General features: G+C 32.6%; 2 protein-coding genes across 2 annotated transcripts; both read left to right on the top strand.

Annotated features, from left to right (window-relative positions):
- The first annotated feature begins 213 nt into the window (after positions 1-213).
- LOC132270242 (late embryogenesis abundant protein At1g64065-like) lies at positions 214-840 on the top strand. Its single transcript, XM_059771432.1, has one exon. The coding sequence runs from the start codon at positions 214-216 to the stop codon at positions 838-840; it is 627 nt and encodes a 208-aa protein (XP_059627415.1).
- A 3,080-nt stretch (positions 841-3,920) lies between these two features.
- On the top strand, positions 3,921-4,547 carry LOC132270241 (late embryogenesis abundant protein At1g64065-like). Its single transcript, XM_059771431.1, has one exon. It carries the CDS (start codon positions 3,921-3,923, stop codon positions 4,545-4,547), a length of 627 nt encoding a protein of 208 aa, XP_059627414.1.
- The last annotated feature ends 12,906 nt before the right edge of the window (positions 4,548-17,453 follow it).

Genomic DNA, 17,453 nt, shown 5'->3' with positions numbered 1-17,453 from the left:
CATTGTTTAACGAAACTTCATAGTATGGTGTTCCCATAAGATCACACTTCTCACATCGGATATAACAATGTATATATCTGTAAAATCTTCATATATATAGCTACTAACCATCCATCCTCTACCATCAACATTTCCTTCAAACACCTAGCAGTAAACCAGCAAAAATCCTCTCTCTTTCTCAACCTAACTTGTCAGTATTAATCAAGAATCTTAATGGCAGATAAGCAGCAGCAACCAGGGCATCACATGCCTGAACCAAATAGCTATGGCCGAGTAGACGAAGAGGCACAATCCAAAGAACTTAAACGCCAGAAACGCAAGAAGCTTATTCTATATATTGCTGCGTTTGCTGTGTTTCAAACCATTGTTATAGTCATCTTTTCACTCACTGTCATGAAGGTCAAAACTCCCAAGTTCCGCGTGCGTGCTGCCTCATTTGAGACGTTTAGTGTCACGGCATCATCATTTGACATGAGAATGAATGCTCGACTTGGTGTCAAGAACACCAACTTCGGTCCCTACAAATTCGACAATAGTACCATTACCTTCTTTTACAAGGGTGCAGCAGTGGGGAATGCTTTTGTTCCTAAATCGACAGCTAAATTTCTATCGACCAAGAGGTTCAATGTTAGTATAAACCTATCATCAGCCAGTTTACCAACCAATTCAGAATTAGGAAGTGATTTCAATTCTGGGATTTTGCCGCTGAGCAGCACATCAAGATTGACCGGAAAGGTGGAGCTAATGCTGGTGATGAAGAAGAAGAAAGCTATCAATATGAATTGCACCATGGAAGTTCATATCGCAAGCAAACAGCTCCAGAATCTGAAATGCAAGTGATGATCATGCGTTTATGTTATTTGACTTTATTTTCTAAGGATTATGTATTTTGTTTGAGGGGAGAGAGTTGTGTCTATTGATATTGTGGTCCCAGCTGTTTTGTGCTATATATATTTGAACTTGTACTCGCAGTTAATGTTTGTTTAATTATCTATTGATATTGTGGTCCCAGCTGTTTTCTGCTTTACACATATGGATTTGTAGCCTGAGTACATCAGATTTGATTAATTTGTCCTTGTCTTGTACGAGTAATTTTTATTTATTTATTTTGGATTCTTTCTTTGCTTTTTTAATCCAACCTAATAGCTCATTTAAAAGCACAAAAACGCAAATAAGATTCGCAATGAAATTACTAAACAGTCCATATATAACATAAAACTAGATTATTTTTTAAAATTCCATACTTGCCCTTTGTGTTAAGGTTAGGATTCCTGGCACCAAAAACATGATTTAATTCTTCTATATTGAGTTCAGATCTTGAATAAAGAAGGAAAAACGATCACACTTTGAAAGGGTTGGAGCATTCGAGGAGTGTTGTCTGATGTACCTCCTACTTTTCTACGGATATCAAGCGTAAGTCGGATGTCAAGTTGTTGTTGGATAGGATGTTGCAAAGCCAGATGATTGTCAGCAATTAGTGTTTGGTAAAACGATAGGATGTGAGGCAGAGTCAGTTTAGTGTACTTTGTTTCAAATATAATGAATCGATTTAATTTGAACTAAACAATCCACGAGGTTTTCCCATACAAACAGTCGACGTATTTTATCAATTGGGGTTTTTTCGCTAAAAATTCTGATGCAATCTCTCAAACCTTAACTTACTTTATTTTACAGTTGTTATATTTATGATTGTGGATGTTTAAGTTGACCATATAATTTAATCAATCATAAATTGAGTAAGTTGATCGACCTAATAATCAGATCTAGGTCATTAAAGGAGTTAATCACAATTATAATCAACTAATAGCTTCCTCATCCTGCGTTAACTTTATTTTCACAAGTATCAGATCTTGTTCGTGAAGAGGAGAGACCAATTATCATCACTCTTCCAGTAATCTACGTATGATTCTATCTTTTATTTCAGTATTCAGACTTAGATACTTATTATTATTATTTCATTTAGGATATTATTAGGGATCCACATGATATGAATTCCCAAATTATATTTTGGAGGATTATTGGTATTAGAGAAGTTTATTAATCATTGGAGTTTATTATGAGGATTTTATTAATAGATTATTATTTTAGTTTTCTTTTCAGCCATTTTACTTATTCTTTATTTATCCATTTGTATTATGTATTCGTTTATTACCTTAATTGTTATAATATCCCCCGGTCTTATGCTCGGTCTTGATCAACCAGTGTTCCGAAATTGGGGATATCATAGTTGATATCGGAGTTATCCGTATGTCACACAACTTTCACAAATTGTACACAAGTCCCCACATGAAAATATCTCAAAATATAATCGCACATATGCCCAAAAATAAAATATCATATCTAATTAATGTATTCCAAATGAAATATATATGTCCACAATATTTCAAAAATATTTGAAAAAAAAATCCTGAACACTTGACCCAATCCGGTCCCATATTGCCCAAGGCCCGAAAATGCCATTTTTTTTTTTTTTTTTGGGAAAAATGGAAAAAAGTAAGCAGTTCATTGTGTAATGGATAAATTCACATTTGAAATCCCATTATACTTCTACTACTATCTTAATGTTAATTAAAATTAATTTTTACATACTTATTTTGAATTAAAAATTTCCTTGCATTCACTAAAAATGTTTTACTTTTTTCATAATCTTATTCATTTTAAAATATATGAATCAAACTAGTTTATGAATTGTCTCTAAACAGATTTTATTTAATTCAATTTTACATCTATTGAAAATATACTTGGTGAAATCAAAATTTATTCTATATCTCTTTCTAATTTAATTGAGTTTTACACATCTTATTAAATATTTGAATCGGATGATTAGAATTAGTTTTTGCTCTCTCAATGCCTAGAATATTTTGTAATTTTTTTTTTCGGTAAGTAAGAATATTTTGTAATTATCTTACTCATGTCAATTGATTTTATAATTTTTATTTTTGTAGTGTCTTACGGAGAATTATTTATTATTTATATTAATAAAAAATATATATTTTTGCAAATATTTTGAACTATATGCATTACACGTACATATTTAGTAGTCTTTATGTATCAAAAAAAGCATTGGAAAAAAAAAAAAAAAAAAAATCTTGTCACTTTCAATTCTTACTAGGTACTTTTATTTTATTTAAGAAAATCTATAAAATACTTTGCAGGCAAGTATCTAATATTTGTAAAAAATAAAAATAATAAAAAAATAATAAAAATAAAAATTACTAGAAAATATGTTATATCTAAACAAACAAGATTTTAACATGCAAAAGTCAACAGGCACGGCAATTTGGGTTCAATGGGACATCTTATAATTACTAAAAATGATAGTACCCCAAGAAAACAAAGGTTAGAGAAATTTTTGTTACACATTTTCTTTATTAATAATTAGTTTCCACATCAATTTTCTAATAAGTTGAAGATATGAATAAATATGTCACATCTAAAACAATACAAGATCGAAAACATTAATATGGCTTCTAGATGGCTTTATAAGGGTGAAAATTGTTGTTGATTCGGGGAAGTGATTACAACCGCGTCAAGCTATCATTTTCCTATAGATGATGGCTTTATACGATACTGTTGAAATTGTTGTTTATTCGATGATAATAATAATACGCGCCAAAAATTCAACTAAAAAAATAATAATAATACGCGCCAAAAACAAAGAAGCCTTAATCAAAAAAATTCTCGGACGCGTTTAGTCCAACTTTAGTCATTGTTTAACGAAACTTCATAGTATGGTGTTCCCATAAGATCACACTTCTCACATCGGTTATAACAATGTATATATCTGTAAAATCTTCATATATATAGCTACTAACCATCCATCCTCTACCATCAACATTTCCTTCAAACACCTAGCAGTAAACCAGCAAAAATCCTCTCTTTCTCTCAACCTAACTTGTCAGTATTAATCAAGAATCTTAATGGCAGATAAGCAGCAGCAACCAGGGCATCACATGCCTGAACCAAATAGCTATGGCCGAGTAGACGAAGAGGCACAATCCAAAGAACTTAAACGCCAGAAACGCAAGAAGCTTATTCTATATATTGCTGCGTTTGCTGTGTTCCAAACCATTGTTATAGTCATCTTTTCACTCACTGTCATGAAGGTCAAAACTCCCAAGTTCCGCGTGCGTGCTGCCTCATTTGAGACGTTTAGTGTCACGGCATCATCATTTGACATGAGAATGAATGCTCGACTTGGTGTCAAGAACACCAACTTCGGTCCCTACAAATTCGACAATAGTACCATTACCTTCTTCTACAAGGGTGCAGCAGTGGGGAATGCTTTTGTTCCTAAATCGACAGCTAAATTTCTATCGACCAAGAGGTTCAATGTTAGTATAAACCTATCATCAGCCAGTTTACCAACCAATTCAGAATTAGGAAGTGATTTCAATTCTGGGATTTTGCCGCTGAGCAGCACATCAAGATTGACCGGAAAGGTGGAGCTAATGCTGGTGATGAAGAAGAAGAAAGCTATCAATATGAATTGCACCATGGAAGTTCATATCGCAAGCAAACAGCTCCAGAATCTGAAATGCAAGTGATGATCATGCGTTTATGTTAGTTGACTTTATTTTCTAAGGATTATGTATTTTGTTTGAGGGGAGAGAGTCGTACCTATTGATATTGTGGTCCCAGCTGGTTTGTGCTATATATATATTTGAACTTGTACTCGCAGTTAATTTTCGTTTAATAGTCTCTGTTTTGTGGTTCCGCTGTTTTCTGATTTACATTATATGGATTTGTAGCCTGAGTAAATCAGATTTGATTTATTTGTCCTTGTTTTGTACGAGTAATTTTTATTTATTTATTTTATTTGGACTCTTTCTTTGTTCTTTAATCCAACCTAAGAGCAGCTCCAATGGCGTAAAATTTGAAGATTCTGGGCTGAATTTGAAGATTGAGCTGCTCCATTGGACTCTTCATAAAGTGGGCCCCGTTAAGACAATCTGGATCCAAGTCTCTAAAAATCAAGATTGGTTTGGAGAATTGCGGGCCTGACATGCGGGCCCGCATCAGTTTTCTTTTTCTTTTTAAATTCAGGCCCAAACAATGTTTTAGTCCAAAACACTATTTGGTAAGGGCTATTTGGCTAGAAAAAAAAGGAAAAAAATAGTTTTTTGCCTGATTTTGGTCTTTTTTTTTTTTTTCCCTCAAAATAATTGAACCAAAGAGCCATTAAGGCACTGTTTGGCTGACACAAACAATGCTTTAAAGACTTTTTTGAGCAAAAAAAAGTTAAAAAAATAGATAAAAGTGTTTTTTTTTTTAAAAAAAATTTGCTTTTTATAATATTACTACTGACATATAGCCATTAAGGCACTGTTTGGGTGACCCAAACAGTGCCTTAACGGCTATATTGGCACAAAAACTAATCTTTTGAATTTTTTTTTGAAAAAATTCATTATATATATATATATATATATATATATATATATATATATTTATTTTTTATTTTTTTGAAAAAAAAAAAAAAACCTTTCATTTTTCCTCTATAAATACATCAACCCCTACTATTATTCACCTCGTATCCAACCCATCTTCTCTAGTTTTCAACCTATAACTACAACCACTAAGTCATTTTCTCAATCTTTTAGTTATATTTTTTACTCCAGTTTAATTCCATGAATCCTTCACCACCATATTACAACTACAATTCCCAATTCAACCAATCAAATGATAATTTTGATCCCTTTTTATTTGTTGGAGAAGAATCTTAATTTGTTGGAGATGAATCTCAATTTCCGTCTCATCAACCTTCTCAAGTTTCTAACATTGCTACTGAAGTGCCACAATCCAGTAACTCCCAACCTCCCAGAAAGCAAAGGGCTATTCGGCCTCCTAATTGGTCCACGGTTGAAGATGAGGCTTTATATTATACGTGGATGGCCATTAGCATTGATGCGGTCATCGGTTCAGACCAACAAAAGGTAGTGTTATGGATTCGAATTCAAGAAAGTTTTGAGCAAAATGTTAGTGGTGCTGGTACACCTAAAAGAAATCATATCGCTTGCTTGAATCGTTGGTCCATCATGCAACAAATGATTACCAAATTTTATGTTTTTAATTCAAGTCGTATTGTATTGTTTTTTTATTTTTATTGTATTGTTTAAATTTATGTCTTATCGTATTGTTTTTAATAATAAATATTGTATTGTTTATTATTTTTTTTTTTATGACATAGTCGTTTTAAAAATATAGCCGTTAAGAAAAAGTTAAAAAATAAAATTTATTAAAAATTTAAAAAATAATAAAATATTAATATTTTTGGAGAGCGAAAATGCACCATTGGAGTACATCTGATAGCTAAAATTTAGAGATTGTAAAACGCTGGCGTGGCTATGGGAAATGCTGACGTGACTATGGGAAAATGCTGATGTGGTAAATTCGGAGAGTCCATTGGAGATGCCCTAATAGCTCATTTAAAAGCACAAAAATGAAAAAAAGGATTTGCAATGAAATTACTAAACAGTCCATATATCACTTAAACCTAGATTATTTTTTTAATTCCGTACTTGCCCTTTGTGTTAAGGTTAGGACTCCAGGCACCAAAAATGGAGAAAAAAAAATCCCTTCCGTACAGGCATATATTCATAGATAAAACAAATCAAAGGTAAACAAGAAATGCTTATAGACACTATTGAATGTCTTCCATGCATCTTCATTGAAGAAGTGCTCACGAGCAAACTCAACTTTCTCGGTGGCTGAAACAGAAATATATCTAGCCGATATCTCTTGAGGAGGAACATTTGGAGCACCGGGAGATGATGGAGCAACCGGAGGAGTGCTTGAACCCATTTGGGGTTCTCGGATAACAATCCTGGTTCTAGCTCGCTTCAGAGCTCTTCCGGAGTCAATTCATTTTCCTTTAGCTTCCTTAGGCAATCTAGGAGCCATTTGATTCTCAAAATTTTCAGTTTGACACTTTCAAGTTCTTTGAGGGATCTTCACAAATACTTGGTGTGCAATCCCAAATTGTTCTTGAGAAAACCTTGATTTTAATCCTTTAACCTCGTAAAATCAACAAGGCAATGCAAACAATAATCCAAACCTTCAACAAATCAGCCCCTAACTTCGTCAATTTCTTCCTCTCTGTGAGTTGTGCAGCGGAAGATTACTTGTATAGAAAGTTTTGTATTTAAAAAAAAAAACGATCTGCGTCTTTCTAACTTTATTTATTTTAGCAATTAATCATTTAATCTCATTCAAGATAAAATAAAGTAATAGAGTTAGAGATGACATTAGGATTTTTAGCGAGGAAACCCCAATTGGTAAAATAAACCAACTATTTGCGTGGGAAAAAAAAAAAACCTCGTGGACTGTGGAGTCCAAAGTAAACCGATCCATTATGTTTGAAATAAATTACAATGGACTTTGATTCAGGCTCACACCCTACCGTTCTACCAAACACCAATTGTTGACAATCTTTTGGCTTTGTGACATCCCGTCCAACAGCTCTTGACCTCAGGCTTACTCTTGATGTCTGTAGAAGGATCATTAGTAGATCAAACAACACTCTTTGAATGTTTTGACCTTTTCAAAGTGTGATCGCTTCACCTTTGTTCTTCAAGATCTAGATTTGATGTAGAAGTAATATATCTTCTTTTTTTATCGTTGTAGAAGCAATACTTTGATCACAATCAGGATTTAAATAACACTCTAAACTCACTTGTGTTTATGTGTGTGTTCTAGAAGGATTGACAGAAAATTAACTTTGATTTTCAGCAAAAATATCTCTCTAATAGGCTTTTAAGGATTATAAAGTTGTAATGTAAAAACCGTATCTACTTAGATGTTAATCGAGGTTTAAATAGAATTTTCGAAGACCCAGATATGCATAGAAAAAGGTAATTTTCGTGCATAGGACTTTTGGAAGAATTCTAAACAAAATACGAAGTTTTAGACAAAACAGGAAGCTGAAATCCTAAACTGTATCAGCAGTTGGTACCGGTAGCCAGCTTTGGAACCAGTTCCCAAATGACATAATGGTTTCTTCGGAGCTATGGTTCTTGAACCAGTTCCCACTTAACAGAATTCTGAAAAACTTGGTAAAATTCAGTTTTTAGTAACTTGAAGAATACACCATATAGGTATAGTGTTCTAAGTGGGAAACAACTTCCTAAAGTGTTGTTCATACCTTCTTTGTAGATTAAAGTTTATAAAACTTGAATAACCTTCCAATTCTGCAGCCGATCTTGATCTTGATATGGTAACTTGAGAATTACAACTCGATCAGACTTGTTTTGACATCAAAATTTGCCAATTACAAAAATTATATCTCACAATATCCCCCTTTGGCAATTTTGTGACAAAACTCTAAAAACAAATATAATTTATCCTAGTAGAAAAAATATATTACAAATTGTCAAGGACACAAATTTTTTCTTCTCTGTTCTCTTCTTCTCTTGGACAAATTTTACTTGATTTTCTGCACATGGATCAAGCAAAACTACCAGTGAAAGTTTAATAAAAATAATTTATAAAAACTCCCCCTAAATAAATTATCCAATTTTTCATTTTTCTCCCCCTTAATTAACCATTGTTCTCCCACTTTTTGGAACAATTTGACAAAACAAATATCAAAGCGAAGAATGTAATAGAAGACAAACAGTTAATTCAGTAAAAAACATGTCATTAAACAAAATATAAATCCAAAACTAATGACAAATTTTAACTGAAAAAAATATGATGCATGAATGTATGATCAGAAAAAATCAAGCATCAATATCGCCCTCAAAAGGAATAGTAGTAGTTGAAATATCATCTAAATCACTATCACTACCATCCTCATCATCATCATAACCATCATCATCTGTCTCATCATCATCATCCTCAGGAATCAAAGATGAATCTGGAGGTGTAGGTCTGTAGACGTCCTCAGTAGAACCACCTGCCTACTGACCTCTAAGGAATCTCACCTTAGTCTGAAGATCACATATCGCATCAAGCAAGGCCTTCTAATTCTGAAGAAGTAGAGAATATAATAGATTCGCATCATCTCTCATGAAATTCCCTTTGGAGGGAAAGATCTGCGTAATCTCTAGAATCCGAGTCGAAGCATTGTTTGAACCCCTAATAACCTTGCATTCTCCCTTGCAATCTTAGACTTATTCAAGGCCTGAATGTCTAACTTAGACATAATCTCGTGATGATGAGCTCGGGGAGGAAGCATAATCTGAAACTTCCTATAGAGTCCCATAATGATCAAAGGGAATAGAGAGGACTTTCTTTAGGTATTACTCTTGTAGTGAGCAACCATCAAATTCACAATAGAAGCGGCAATGTGAATCTTTGCTCCAATAGCAAGATTATACAATACCTGAGTCCGATCCAAAGCAATTACGTCCTTCTTCCCAAAATAGTCAAGATTGGCTATGGCAAACAAATTCAGAAATTCTGCCTCATCAGTGAGATAGCGAGAAGGGATGTGGTCGGCAAATCTCGGAGAACCCGAAACTTACAAAGCGTCATAGATCTCTTTCCATTTAGACCTTGACTCATTAAGAGGTAGAATATAACCTGTACTGCTCACCCTGTTTAGAATGCCCAAGGTGCCATAGACAACATCTTCATTCACACGATAGTCAGTCCCAAAAATGTAAACCTCAAAATATCCATCATTATGAACTCAACGGATATTGGAGTAGAAATAGTGTACCATGTCAGAAGAGTAGTTGTACTCCATGGTAGTGAAGAAAAGCCAATTGTTCTTCTCAATGTACTCAACGAGCTTATGTCCTGCATTATTCCTGAACTTCTTTAAATTCATATTCCTTTCGGATTTGATTGGCCCACCTTTCTATATTTTTGTGTATGCCTTCCAAGCATGCTCATTGTAGAACTGATCACGGGTGAACTCTATCTTTTCGATAGCAGAAACTGAAGGATACCCAGTTGGTACCTCAATGATAGGAGAACCCGAGTTCATAGGAGATGACGAAGTGTCCTTAGGAACATTTGAACCTTCTTGAGGTTTACGGAAAGAAATGCTGGTTCTCACTCTCTTGGAAGCCCTTGGAGCCACAATTCCTTTTCCCTTGGCCTCCTTAGAGATCCTCGGAGCCATTTGATTCATAGAAAATTTTGGTTCGGAGCTTTAAACTTGGTTCAGGAATTTTATCGTACGCCTGACGTGCACCCTAAACTTTGTTCATGAGAAAGCTTAGTTTGGATCTTCAAAAACCCCCAGAAATTAACCCAATAAGAAGATCATACCTTTTATCACAACAAATTTATCCCAAAGGTCTTTAAACTTCTCACAACTATATACTTGAACCAATCCTCTAAAAATTTTCAAACCCAATCTCCAATATCAATTTCAATTTTCAAAGCTTCAAATCTCAATCTTCAATCTTCTTCAATGATTTAAATATGTAAGAAATAATCTTGCAATGATTGAATGTAATGCACTTTGAAGATATATTAGAGATGTATGTGTGTATATGTATGATTAGAGTAATATGAAGAAAGAGAGAGAGAATGTATGTAACAAACCCAACATCGCACAAATTGAAGTACTTAAGTGCAAAATCTCACTGCCAGGAACCAGTAGCCAGTTTGGGAACTGGCTCCTAATCGGCAGTCATTTTTGTGCTTTGCACAACAAGCCTAAACTGGTAGCCCATGTTTGGTACTGGTAGCAAATAGGCCGAAAGGATTTGTTCAATGTCTTGCATTCCTGAACCGGTAGAGGGAATGAGTATTGGTAGCAACTGAACAATTTTGATTCCATAGACTTGAATTTTTTTCTTTTTTTTTCTAAAAAAAATTTCTTTCCCATATTATTTAAGTACTCAATGATTAAAACAAACCAAAAAAAAACTAAAACCTAAAAATCAAAATCTTTATGAATTTTTCAGAATTTTCAATTTTTTTTTTTTTTTCATTTTTTTTAAAACAAAAACAAATCATTGAGCATTTAATCTTCAAGTCCATATATGATCCAAATTTTCAGAGAATTTTTTTGGAGTATCTAAGAACACAAATATTTGACTCCACATAATCTTCAATTTATTTTAAATCTCAGAAAACAATCACAATATGAAATTCAACTTGCAAATATTATTGAAATATTTAGAAATTAATCTAGCAAGTTCATGTGTGTGTGTGTGAAATCCAATTTCGTCAATTTTCAATCAAATTTCATTGTTTAAATCATATGAATCGAAAAGCATCAAGATAAGATTGTTTTTGAGCAATTTTTCTAAGTAAGGTGGCTTTCACTCTAAAGAGCAGACAACAATTTCCCAGTTCAACTTGTCTCCATATTTCTTTTTACTCAATTAGCTCATCTTCAAAGTCTAATGGGAGTTTTTGACCCAAACTCAATAGGTAGCCTTTTATTCAACAAAGAAACTAGCAAATTTTTCAAATTTTCTTTTCTTTTCATGCTGAATATATTTTTTTTATCAAATTTTTTTCATCCTCCTATTTTTATTTATTTTTTATTTTTTTTTATTTTTTTATTTTTATTTTTTTTTTTCAGACAATAACCTTTATAGATTTTGTGATCAATATACCCTAGTCAATAATTTAATGATTTTCAATCAAATTTCTTAGAGATGGACTAGTGCACAAAAACTATGAACTCAAGAGATTTAAACCTAAAAATCTCATAATCAATGCAAATATTCTTTCATCGTATAGATTACAATCCAAAAATTTATTTTTATCAAATTATCATGTGTCTCAATTTGCATTTAAAGATATATCATAAATTCATTGAAAAAAATTTCACACATATTATCATGAAGAATATAATCAATGCCTCAAAACTTTAACCAAACCCTAACAACTGATCCAATGGCAAATAAAATTTTCAATTAACACATTCCATGATCACTAAGCATCCTAGGACTTAGTTTGAAGGATTTGAAACCAAAGTCCTTTTGGAAACTAGTTCCAAGGACTTAATTGTCACATAATTGATCAAATCATCCTTTTGGATCCACACAGTTTTCACTCTCACTTTCTGAAAAGCTTTTTCAAATTTTATCTCTTTCTTAGGCAAATTTCTAACTTTAGAATTTTTAGGTGATACATGAACCTCATGAAAATGAATTCTAGAAAAATCTTTCTTTTTCCTGTGAAAATATGAATGATTGTTATGTCTATTCTTATGACAAAAATTGCAATGCAACGATTTAGGCGTATAAGACATATCAGAATACAATTCATCACGCAAACTAGGATCAGGCACAATATGATTAAAAGATTTCACTAAAACTATTTTACCTTGATTACTAGATAAGCCTCTAACAAAACCTAATCCAGTTTTATTATTTATATTCTTATCCATGTTGATCATCTTATTTAACTTGACTTGACTAGCAGTGAACCCTATCAGCCTATCTTGTGCCTTTTTCAATTCAAGTTCACTATATTCAATTCTCAGAGCAAGATATTCTTTCAAGGAGTTAGTACTACTTACCTTATTTTCAAGAGTAATGATCTTACTATTGAGATCAAAGATGATTGAATCGCTTTCAAGAGTTTTTCTTTTTCCTTCATCAATCTATTTTCTTATATCTTCATTCTCTTCTTTTACTTGAATAAACTCCTTTGCTAACTTATTGACAGTCAATTTGACTTCAATAGTTTCTTTGAACATCTTCCTTAATTTTTCTTCATCCTTTTCATTCTCTTGAACCTGTTCATCAAGAACTTCATTGGCTTCTTCATCTGAAATGTCAGAATAAGACAAAATAACAACATGAGGACTTTTATCAATAAAAGCGACATAAGAAAAATCATTTCAATCATCATGAGGAGAATCATTATCACTAGAAGCAGAATTTTCAAAAATATAAACTTTTATTGTTTTTCCTTTATTCCTATCCTTTCGATCTTTCTTAGGACTAGGACAAATATTGGCTACGTGACCTTTGCTACAACAATTCTAGCAAGTGAATTCAGTTTCTTTTGATTCTTCTACTTTCTTTTCATTTATTCTCAATTTTGACCCCTTATCAAAATTTTAGGATTAGCCCCATTGCCATTTCTTCTCCTCCGTTTTCTTTGCAAAAACTGATTAAATTACCTTAACATAAAAGCAACATCATCATTAGAATTATCATTGACAGAATTATCAACCTGTGTTGATTTTAAAGCAAGATTTTTTTCCTTCTGATTTAGATCAAAATTCTGCATCTTAAAATTTTTCAATGAACCTACGACTTCATCTACTTTAGAAATAGACAAATCCTAATGTTTAGTGATAGTTTCTACCCTTATTTGAAATCTTTTAGGTGAAGACCTTAAGATTTTCTCACAGATTTTCTTATCACTAATTCTTTTGCCTAGGTGACGCAGTTCAGAAATAAAAATTAGAAAATGATTCAGCTTCTTTCATCACAATATTCCCAAAGTTATGAGAAAGCATTTGGATTTTGGACTACTTCACTTTTGAAATCCCTTAATGAGTAACCTGCAAAATGTCCTAAACATCTTTAGCAGTTTTATAATAAAAAATTCTAGCATGTTCAGATGGAACAACAGAATTTATAATTGCATATAAAGCTTTTCTATTAGTATCATTATGCTCAGTTTTAATACCAGTAAAGGTAAAGGCATCTTTCAAAACTTTAACTTCTTTACCATCAATAGTTTTATCTTCTGTAGGTGGTGTATACCAGATTCAACTATAGCCTAAGTTTTACCTCCTGAATTATGTAAATAGGCTCTCATCTTAGATTTCAAAAATTGATAATTATTTTCTTCAAAAACCACCTTCTTTCAACGCATAAGACATGATGAAACAAAATTTTAAAAATAATCAAAACTTTCCACAAAGATCAACTCAATGTAGAGATTGACTCTGATACTAATTTGTGAGCTGTGCGGCGGAAGATTACTTACATAAAAAGTTTTGTATTTTAAAAAACAGATGTCTTTCTAATTTTACTTATTTTAGAAATTAATCAATTAATCTCAAGTAAGATAAAATAAAGTAAAGTAATAGAGTTAGAGATAACACCAGGATTTTTAGCAAGAAAACCCCAATTGGTAAAATAGACCAACTGTTGGAGTGAGAAAAAAAAAAAAAAAAAACTTCGTGAACAGTGCAGTCCAAAGTAAACTGATTCACTATGTTTGAAACAAAATAAAATGGACTTTGGCTCATACTCACACCCTATCGTTCTATCAAACACTAATTGCTAACAATCCTCTGGCTTTGCGATGTCCCGTCCAACAGCTCTTGACCTCAGGCTTACTCTTGATGTCACACCCCAAAACTATAGGGTGCGATTTATAAGGTTAAAACGAAAAAATGGAATAGCAATGCTCAACTTAAGAAAATTCTGTGCAACGGTTACTCAAAAAATCATAGAAAATTCAATTATTATGGAAATAAAGCAAACTAAAATTATTTAGAAACTAGACTCAGATTACAATGTGACCAAGCCACTCTCGGATACTAGAAAAACACCAATAAAAATAGTTTTTGGAAGGAAGAAGGCTCTCACAGCTTGTATAGAATTGGAACCAAGTGTAAAACTTTGGCCTGCTTAGTCTTTTAGAAAGCCAATAAAAATTTGGGGCCTTAATCTTTAGAAACTAAACACATGAAATAATAAAACTGGAAAGTTTCGTAATTTATAGATGTCGGAAAGTCCATCAAATTCTTCCCTCAAATTCAGTTTCCAAACTGTGACCAAATACCAAACAGCGGATAATTTAAGATTTTTTAAAAAATATCCACCAATCAAAAAATTATGAAAATTTTATGAGAGACTTTATGCACATAAGGGAACATATGGTAAATATTTCACAGTGTTTAAAGCACTACAGCCTCTGATTAAAATTCGTTTCCAAGCAAGAACTAGAGGAATTTTAAATTAGTTTTTTTTTTTTCTTTAAAAAATAACTCTTTAATAGAAATTTAGAGCTTACCCCATAAACAACTTATATAATACACAGCCTAACAAAGTTCTAAAGATGCTAATAATATTTACATTGCATAAAGTCGTCCATGGGAAAATAATTTTAGTCCAAAATTCTTTGTACACCAAAAATAAAGAGTCACAGCTCTGATGCCCAGAGAACTAAGTACATATGTTTCCCATAGCAGGCTATACACAAAACATCTAGGTACAGTACCAAGTCCTAAACAACACATAGTAGAGAACATGCTGTCATATTCACTTTAGCACAACAACCACAGCCTTAACATGGTTTCATAAGGCATCAAATATGAACAAAAACAGTACTTAAGGCTAATAATATTACACAAAAACACCAAACATAAGATGCTACACAAAAGGATCCCATCTATGGGAACTCAAGGTCGGGTCTAGCATTGCCGTCCTGAGCACCAAGACTTGAAAAATTAAAAGGGTGAGACAATACCCAGTAGGAAAGCCTTTAACAAATGCCTTCACGAAGTTTTTAGGTACATGATCTGATTTACACGATAATCGTTGGCCAAGTTTCTACCAAAACCAATTATAACATGATGAAATTAAAAAAATACAATAGCTAAATAAAAATCCCAGTTCCAAAACCATTTAAGAGTTAAAGTGAGTTAGTAAAGAGCAATCTTCATTTGGGCCTTTTATCAAACAACTTTACTTCAATTAGAGTGATCCCAACTATCTCTCCCACTTCTACTAGTAGGGATTCAACTCTGAATACCCATCTAAGGTCTACCGCGGCGGGTTTATGGTCTTTCACCAACGTGTAGCTCATACCCAATTGCTCACCCCTTTCGCCCGGGACATCACCCTCTTAGTCCCAAAGTTAAGTAATAGAATAATTTAACCCAAACAATTTGAGATAACTCAGTTACAACATTCCAGAATCTAAGAAGAATTATTTTGGCATAGAATGGATAATATACATCAATCTATTAACATGCTAAGTTCTGATTGGAAAACATTTACTCGTGTAGAGTTTTGACATAAAATCATAAACAACTTTTATGTAACAAAACTCAGATCATGACCAAGCATATGTATAACATCTTAGCTAAAATCAAGCATTTGACTACAAGAAAATCATGTACTTGCAGCAAACAAAACTAGAATTTCATAGTAACAATTAATTAATTAATTATTTTTTTTTGTAAACTTTATAGAGATGAAATATGGAATTTGGCGAGGAACATTAAATAGGGAAACAAAACTTTAAAATAACTCTCAAGGCTGCAAGAGTTGAAGAGAATCCCTACCTAATTGAAGGTAACAACTGGAGGTAGTGAGATTAGATGGTGTGAGGGTAAAGTGCCTACATTTCAGCCTTAGTCCGAACCCTTCTTCTTCTTCTTCTTCTTCTTCTTCTTCTTATTTGCTTTTTATTCTTCTTTCTCTCTGTAAGAACCCACAGCTAGGAGTTTTCTTTTTGGTTTGGCATGCAACAACTATGAGGGAACTAGTTACAAGTGTAGTGCTAAATGATTAAAAATGTCTCCAAGCTTTGCATATGAATGACACCTAGTTTTGGATCCCCTACATGCTGCCACATGGAAACCCATTAAACCACCTTCTATCAATATCTCAATACTCCCTCATTTCTAAATAGAAAAAATAAATGAAACTCATGACTGCAAATTAAATACTAGATCAAAAAAAAAAAAAAAAAAATTATATACTAGACAATTAAGGAATTATAAATTACCAACGAACCGTGTAAAATAAGTTGAAATCAAGTTAATGACTTTTGATGCATTTAAATAAATTCCAAGAAATTAGGGATGTACTAATGTTAAAAATGCAATACATGAAATAGGTAGAAAGAAATTAAATCAAAAATCAAGTAATTCAAGTCCTAAACATAGGGAAGACTTATTTAAAATTTAAGGTTGTCACACTTGATCTCTGTAGAAGGATCGCTGGTAGATCAAACAGCACTCCTCCAATGGTTTGACCCTTTCAAAGTGTGATCGCTTCACCTCTGTTTTTCAAGATCCGGATTTGATGTAAAAGTAATAGATTTGCTTTTCTAATCATTGTAGATGTAGGACTTTGATCACGATTAGGATTTGAATAACACTTTAAACTCACTTGTGTTTATGTGTGTGTTCTAGAAAGAATGACAGAAAAATCAACTTTGATTTTCTGCAAAAATATCTTTCTGATAGGCTTTCAAGAATTATGAAGTTGTAGTGCAAAAACCTAATCATCTTAGATGTAAATCAAGGTTTAAATAGAATTTTCAAAGTCCTAGATATGCATAGGAAAAGGTAATTTTCGTGCATAGGACTTTTGGAAGAATTATAAACCAAATAAGAAGTTTTAGACAGAACAGAAAACTGAAATCCTAAACTGTATCAGTAGTTGGTACCAGTACCTAGCTTTGGAACCAGTTCCTAAACGATAGAATGGTTTCTTTGAAGCTATGGTTCTTGAACCGGTTCCCACTTGACAGAATTCTGAAAAACTTGGAAAAATTATGTTTTTGATAACTTGAAGAATATACCATATAGGTATGGTGTCCTAAGTGGGAAACAACTT

This window comes from Cornus florida, unplaced genomic scaffold, assembly GCF_030987335.1.
Source record: "Cornus florida cultivar Cherokee Brave unplaced genomic scaffold, ASM3098733v1 CherokeeBrave_3.0.0_Hap2_Chr08, whole genome shotgun sequence".
In the NCBI taxonomy this organism is placed as follows: Eukaryota; Viridiplantae; Streptophyta; class Magnoliopsida; order Cornales; family Cornaceae; genus Cornus; species Cornus florida.
The sequence above is the reverse complement of the archived record's forward strand: the minus strand, read 5'-3'. Positions and strand labels throughout refer to the sequence as shown.